At 44.4% G+C, this 7,786-nt stretch overlaps 1 protein-coding gene across 1 annotated transcript; it reads right to left on the minus strand.

Moving 5' to 3' along the window:
- Positions 1-2,367: 2,367 nt before the first annotated feature.
- On the minus strand, positions 2,368-7,258 carry C1H2orf50 (chromosome 1 C2orf50 homolog). Its single transcript, XM_066610530.1, has 3 exons — positions 6,990-7,258; positions 4,434-4,473; positions 2,368-2,559 (listed from the first exon to the last, which is right to left on the minus strand). The coding sequence occupies exons 1-3, from the start codon at positions 7,256-7,258 to the stop codon at positions 2,368-2,370; spliced, it is 501 nt and encodes a 166-aa protein (XP_066466627.1).
- Between the last annotated feature and the right edge of the window lie 528 nt (positions 7,259-7,786).

The following is a 7,786-nucleotide window of genomic DNA, read 5'->3' on the forward strand; positions in this document are numbered from 1 at the left end:
ATTGCCCTGGCTAACTCTGATAGAATTAAAAACAGAACGAAGCATATAGAGCTGAGACATGCTAATGTAAGGGAGGCAATACGAAACCATTTAATTGTATTAAACTATTGCCCTACAGAGGCACAGCTGGCAGATGTATTGACAAAACCATTGTCTGTAACAAAACATGAAAAACTCTGTTATCAGTTAAATGTAAAAGATTGTGCACTGGGACAGGACCAGAATGATTTGGAGGGGTGTTGAGGTCTGAACCCAGGAAATCACTCAGGTCCTGTGCACAGGAGGGAATGTAACAAACGCTGTGGTGAACAGACAGTTTGTAGCAAGTAACAGGGAGCAGCTGTTCCTGATTGCTGACTCTGTGCAGCTGATTGTGGGTGTGCCTTGTGCATATAACAAGGCCGAAGACAAACACTCCTCAGTGAGTGAGGGGGTGAGTGAGGGTGAGCGTGTAGGGTGGTGAGTGTTAAGGAATAGGAATCAGGATGCCGTATATGTGTGTTGCTGTATGACTGACCAGTGTTGCTGTAAATATCCTTGTATATAATATATCTTGGTGATGGAACCTAACTCTCGTGTCAAGTGCCTCTTTGCCTTCTGAGAGTTTGCCTTGGACATCAGCTTAGAGTTTCTGTTGTGCTGCCCTTTGATTTTGCTCTGCTGGAGACTCCTACACTCCACCCCCAAACCTCCCGCAACAAGCTGCATCTACTGAAATTCCCTCCTCTACACAATTGTTAAAGGTCTAGGAGCCCTAAAGTTGAAAGGTTTTCCACCCCTGATTTGAACAGGTATTGGAAATATGGATGCTTGCTGTCAGGGAGTCCAGAAATCTAGGACCAAGACTGAACAGCTCATTACATCAAACATGTGGTCTGGTTCTAATGTGCCTGGTTTGTTGCCACTGTTTTTAAATTGCAGCTATGGGAGCCCCCCCCCCCCCAAATCCAGATTAAGTCTATGGCATGGGGGAGAGAGGCTTAGTTTAACCCAGTGCCTCTGCTGTGGTGCTAATTTGGATCGGCCACTGCTACAGCTATTTGTTCCAGAACAGAAACTTTCACTTGGCACCAGTGAAGAGGAGTACAGACTGGGATCACAGTGGGGGCAAAGGTTTGAAGCCCCCCTTCCCACTATGCCATGATCTCAGTCTTGGCCAGGCCTCCCCATTGCTGCTATCCACTAGAACACACACACGCGTGCATTTACTGTAATGTGTAGTTTCAGTCTTAGCCTACTTGAATCACATAGGAGTGTGGATGCTCAGGCCTCAGAGCCCAGAAAGGAACAGAAGTGAGCAACACTGGCTCCTTCAATTAGCAGGCAATGTGAGCCCCTTGCACTGTCCAGGCTTAGTGTAGATAACAGAATCTTGGCCTTCTTCAAACAGGCCATTAATGTTTGCTTGTTGCACATCCTTCATCTACCAACTCAGGTTTTAGCCCCCATTTCCAGCTCCATACAGCAGGTTTAAGCCCCCATTTCCATCCACAGTGCTGGTTGGAAGCTTTTTCAAAACAAGAGGCATACCATTTGCATCATGAGAGTTTTATTGCAACTTGTTCTGTACTAGATCATTAAGAAAGATGGTGGCCTGGAGTGAGTTTGTAAATGAGCTAAAAATCCAGAACAAGGGAAGAATCCTGGTGTTTAAGGCAAAGTCTGTGGAGTGGAAGAGATGCACGTAGGAGCAGCTAATGCAATCTTTGTTTGATAGAAGCTTCCTGCCCTTTATTGTATTGTCAGCCTATCATGCTGAACCTCAACAGTCTCCTACCAGATCATTTGGCAGCTAAATCTTCTCAAAGGTCACCAGCAGCCAGGCTTTTTGCCAGCACAGTTTCCCAGGAGGTCATCCTAGCATTCTGTTGTCCCCTGCAGAGCCTTGTGTGGAGCATGAGGTCAACACTGAAATGAGTTGTAATCTTTCAGGGCCTTGACTGACGTTCTTTCCCTAGAGAAATTCTCATCTGCACAACAGTTACATTTTTAGGTCCTTTTGCAGAAACATGATGAAATGCAGTTTAAATTTTCATGTAGCAAACATAACCACCAAAGTGCTGTGGATTCAATAAATCAGGACCTCATGATTTAGCATAACCTTTTAGATTTAAGCCCTTGGATTGTGAAGCAACCCTGCTACTTTCTACATGTTGGAACAATGAAAAGTTCATATCAAATGCAAGCCACTCTGATATTCCCAGGATTTGGTGTGAACTTTAAAGCTTTTGTGTCAACTTTAAATCCCTAGATAACCAATTTGGAAAGCATTCAAATGATCAATGGTTATTGTTGTTTTGATCTGGAACTCTGCAGAAAACATTAATGAAATATTTTCTTTTGACAATGGGCAATGTCTGTTTAATTTTAGGAAGGCTGTAGTTCCTCTTCAAGTTTCTTTTTCCTCCTTCCACAGTAGAGGAAGTAATCCATTTTTACCAGTGTTTTGCCAAGATCAGTGTTCAGTCTGCTGCCAATAATGTGACTGTTAGTGTTGGGGATTTTGTCTGAAAAAACTGACACATAATCAGGAAGTTGTTTGTGTTCTTTTTTCTTGCCCTGGGTAAAAGAAATGACAAATTATTCATGTCAGCTTGCTTGGATCAAGTGAAAAAGATTTGTGCAGAAATGAATTAATCAGTTCAATTTTAGCTAAACTTGATATAAGCAGTTTCCAAGAAGGGACATGAGCATTGCTTTGCTGGAACAGCTAGTCTAGTTACTGTACTCTATATCTAGCAATGGCCAACTAGAGGCCTCTGGAAAGTTCACAGCCCTCTGCTGGTCCCAGATAACTGGTGATCAGAGTGTCTAAGAAGGTGGAGGTTCTTTTCAACCCCCTATCTTGCATGAATTTGTCTCATTATTTTAAGAAGCCAACTGAGGTAGTAGCCACCACCACAACTTGTGGCAACAAATTTAGTAAAATCATTAAGTTCTCATGTTGCAGAAAACAACTTCCTTTGTTCTGTCTCAAGTCTGTCATCAAAGCATTTCATTAGATGAGTCAGTGTGATGTTTCTAAGGGCCAAATTAGAATTGATGTGAGATATCTATGGTTAGATCTCCCAACGTTTTTTAAACACATGGGCAGCCCAATCCTATCTAACCTTCCCAACGCCGATTCAGTGCTGCCAGCATGGGCTACACTGCATCCTGTAGGTAAGTTCAGCAGGTGGAAAGTTTCCTCCAGGAAAAGGGACATTTGTCATCCAGGCCAGATAGAATTGTGCCAAAAAGCAGCCACTTCAGGAGGAACAGGATTCAGTCAGAGGTGGCATCAAGGGTCAGCCATCTTGGGCACTCACCAATATCCCATCTATATCATAGGGTCCCCTTTGCCAAGGGGATTTCTGAACCCTTGGTACCAAGGGTAGGAGTGCCCAGTGTGCCATTAATAGGAAGGCAGGGATCTCATAGGGAGTCTGGTGTGGGACTTAGCCCCAGGGCCTTAGCAACCTAGTACCGGCACTGAATAGTGCGTTCAACCCTTTCTCCTGTACATGGTTATTAATTATCCAATGCAGAAACAAAACACATTCCATCTGCTCATAAGAGAAATAGTTGGTATTTGACACTTCCAACCTCTCAGTCATACTTGCCTGCATTTATTAGGTAGATGATAGTTTTTTTAGAGACCTGAAAATAATACAGTTGTCCACAGCTACACATTTCAGGGCCCAATCCTATCCAATTTTCCACTGTCAGTGCAGCTGTGCCAATGGGGCATGCACTGCATCCTATGGTGGGGAGGCAGTCACAGAGGCCTCCTCAAGGAAAGGGAACATTTGTTCCCTTATCTTGGGGCTGCATTGCGGATGCACCAGTGCTAGAAAGTTGGATAGGATTAGGCCCTCAATTGTCACTGCCTTGTTATGGTCTTTGGTCAAACAGGCACTGCCTGTTTTTGCATTAAAAAAAAATAAACTTGAAAAACCTGCTTGTGCACAGGGGGTGTACAAATGCGTATACCAGAAGTGCACTGGCAGGAGCATTTTTATTCTTGAGAAATCACTGACTGTTTTCCTGAACATTGTTTGTTTGTTTTTTAACCCTCAAAACAAAGGAAATTGGCAGCCATACTTGATATCAGTCAGGGCTGGCCCATTCATGTGGCTAACTGAGGTAGTTGCCTCAGGCAACCAATTGGCATGGGGAGCTCCCTTTTATCTGCCCACTTGTCCCCACTGCTCCTCCTCCTCCTCCTCCCAATCCATGGATTGGAAAAGGAAGAGGGGGATGGAACAGGAGAGGAAGTTTGAAGGACAGTAGTGGGCTAGAATGGATGCACTTCCTGTTCTATCCCCCCCTCCCCGTTTTCAATCCATGAAGAACAAAGGTTGACTCATCAGGTTAAAGGAACAGCATCTTGTAAGTTACCATAAGGATCCCTGGGTAATCCCTGATACTAGTTACATTTGTTTGTGACCTACCAGTGGATCATAGTCCTTCAGGAAATTCCAGTTCTGGTACCTTTGAAATAAAAGCAAAACTAGTTATAATTTTGTTAACAAAATATAATACCTGTTTCTCAACATTAAGGGCCCAATCCTATCCTCTACCATCCCAGACTATGCAGCACTGCTGTTGGAGTGTACATTGCATGCTATGGATGTGTGTGTGTGGGGAGGGGATCCAGATGGCTCAGGATACATAGGTAAAAATCTTTTTTAGTTATCTTTATGTAGACTGCTTGGTCTCCAGTGGGTCTCCTTGGACCTACACCACCTATTTAGCTGGCGTAAGTCCAAGGAGACTCCAGGGGTGGGGTGGGGCTTGGCCAGGAAGGAAAAATAGAATCTCAGCATGCATGGGCTGCTTCCAAGATCCTTCCTTCCTTTCCCACTCCCTTCTGCCCCCGGTCTGGCCCACAGTCCTCCCCCAAAGTGCCCCTGCTGCAGACTTACTAGCAACCAAGGGGGATGGTGGAAGTTCTGTGCGCTGCTGGTGCCCATGTATGGTCTTTAGCCCTTGCCCTAGCAGCCATGCTTCACCAAATCACGGAGCAACTTTCCAGCCATCAGGACTTGCGCTGATAGTTTACAACAGGGGTGCTCAATAGGTGGATCGCGATCTACCGGTAGATCGCTAGGCAAAATGAGTAGATCGCGGAGTGCCGACCCCTCCCCTTCAGGTGCCTCTGGGAGGGAACGCCGGGAGTAAGGCCCATTGTACTCAATGGTGCTTACTCCCAGGTAAGTGTGGCTAGGATTGCAGCCTCACAGCCTAATCCTAGGCATGTCTACTCAGGAGTAAGTCCTGTTATACTCAGTGGGGCTCAAGGTACACCAACATACATTGTACACATAAATGTTATATGTTATGATGGTGCGAACATTGTAAAAAAAACTCTGGTAGATCTCCGGGCCTTGCTGGGTTTCAAAGTAGCTCTCGAGCCAAAAAAGTGTGAGCACCCCTGGTTTACAAGATTCATCAGGGTAAGCCCCAGATAGAATTTGGCCAGTGGTTTTCAAACTGGGGCGCCACAACGCCCCAGCCAGAGAGCCCTGGCCTCTGCCCCCTTAAGGGGTGGGGAGGAGGGGAGGAGGGGAGGCAATCGCCAGGATCGTGTCGCTTTGGAGGGGCACATGGGCTTGGCTGGACTTCACAGCCTGCTACAGCCTCCCGTGGTGTGGGGAGCCCCATGCCAGCCTCTGCAGGGCTACCCAACTTGCGGAGAATGCACAAATAACAATCACGACCCGTTTTGCAATAGCAAAACTTTAAATTAGCAGTTTCTGACATAGAATTAACTCCCTCTCTAGGAAAGGCTAGAAAACCACTCCTGAAATTTTCCTGCTGAACATCCCTCAATGTGCTACTGCATATTACAGGGGAAACTCGATAGCTGAGACCATGCTTGTCTCTCAGGGAATATATACTAATATTGTCTTTGAGCTACCCTCAGTTTGCTGTAAAGGAACTCCAAGGTTCCCCAGAACATGATTTCACTAACACCAGGGACCTGTGTGCTATTAAACTCAGATATTACTATGATTATTATTATTATCATCATCATAATTAATAATAATAATAATAATAATAATAATAATAATAAACAACTTTATTTCTATCCCACCCTTCTCCCTAAAGGGACCCAGGGCAGCTTACAACATATTAAAAACAGATTAAAACATAATTTAACAAACAGATAAAAACATATTAAAAACACATTAACGGAAACCATAAAAACAGTAGTCAGATAAAAGTCAGAATAAAAAAAGAGCATAAAACAGCAGTTCATAGAGGAATCAGGTCGGTAAAAAAACAACTAAAAGATGTTAAAAAGGCCATGAAGTCAGAAGGCTTGTTTAAACAGCAGGGTTTTCAGGCCTTGCTGAAAAGTCTCAAGATAATTATTACTCAAGATATTATTACTGATAATATATTTGTATTTATTTTTAAGGGCAGAACAGAAATGATGGATAGTTTCAGCGACTGCTAAAGTAGACCTTAAAAGCTTCCAGAGAGCTTTTGTTGTTTTTCAGATATCATAAAGAACACCTGTACTTCATGACAATCACATATGATGTCCCAGCATCTCAAAACATGTCCAAATGTATCACTAAGATGATAGTCTTTGCCCACCTCCCTCTGAATGCTCAGAATGTAATTGCAAGGGGCCAATCTTTATGCAACATTTTCCCAGCACGGAGTTATTTTTCATGTAGGGGAAAATCCATACACTGTTAGACCTCATCTGTGCTCTCATGTTCCTTTTTGACTTAGATATTATCTCATTGTAGGAAATGAGATAATCTCATATTTTATCAAATATTAATCTCAAATATTATCTTATTGTAGGAAAACTTTTGTGCATGAAGCAGCCCGAAGGACTGCGTTCACAACAGAGCTACGCGATGAACAAGGTAATCATGATTCAGAGAGTCCAGAATCATTCAAGTCAGACCATCCACCATCCGGCATTGAACTGATGAATGTGACAGTGCTGGTAAGAGGGGTATGCCAAATGGGACTGAGTTGCTTACCAATATTTTGTTGCCCTTCTTTCGGCCTCCACAAACTCTCTCCAGACCTTGTCCTGTCGGACCTGATCCCCCTTCAGGGCCTTCTGCTCTTCTTCCCAGATTTTGCTTCCAGTTTTTGCAAAACTCTGCGAAGCAGCTGGAGTCCTTCCAGATTGGCTGCTGTTGATGGAAAGAGATGAGGCTGAGGTGAAATCACTCACAGGGCTGGGTGCTGGCAGCCGGTACCCTGCTGATGCTGTTCTCCTGACTCCATTTGCTTTACTCCCCATCCTGTGTGTGCACTTTCTCTGCTATGTGATATTGGGTCACCGCTAGGGAGTGTGGATAGGTTGCTCGCGAAGATCCCAAATGTTCCCAGTTTTCTCTCCCAGCATTTTCTCTTAGCGGTTTAATGCATAAAACACATGGAAACTGCACAGCACACCCTGGGGTCCAGAAGGCAAAGTCTCCAACAAAGGCACGAAGGTTTCCTTGTGTTATTTTGGGGCACTCTGCTGGGTGGCTCAATCTTTTGTTAGGCAGCTGACTGCAGCATAATACAAATATTGTATTATGCTTTACAAGACAAAGAGGTTGTCCTTGGAAGTCTTGAGTTGTCAGCTGCCTGTAGTAAGCTTGTAATGCCTGATCCTGAAACACGAGCCACACTGCCAGGTGCTTTCTGACACCCACATTGCTGCAGGAGTCCCCAGGATGGCCACCGAACATGTAACAGGAGCCTGGTGTTGTGGGTAGTACTACAGGGAGTTTTTGGAACTACAGTAGCTTTTGTTTGGCTTGTGCAGCTGAAAGAAAAC

This window comes from Tiliqua scincoides, chromosome 1 (assembly GCF_035046505.1).
Source record: "Tiliqua scincoides isolate rTilSci1 chromosome 1, rTilSci1.hap2, whole genome shotgun sequence".
Taxonomy (NCBI): domain Eukaryota; kingdom Metazoa; phylum Chordata; class Lepidosauria; order Squamata; family Scincidae; genus Tiliqua; species Tiliqua scincoides.

What these genes read in the sequence shown, in the direction of transcription:
- C1H2orf50 (XM_066610530.1), bottom strand. Translation starts at nt 7,258, where the DNA reads ATGGGGAGTAAAGCAAATGGAGTCAGGAGAACAGCATCAGCAGGGTAC. An exon ending in AGAAGGGCAACAAAATATTG is followed by an intron (nt 4,474 to 6,989) that starts GTAAGCAACTCA and finishes TTTATTTCAAAG; the next exon opens with GTACCAGAACTGGAATTTCC. An exon ending in TGAAGGACTATGATCCACTG is followed by an intron (nt 2,560 to 4,433) that starts GTAGGTCACAAA and finishes TCTTTTACCCAG; the next exon opens with GGCAAGAAAAAAGAACACAA.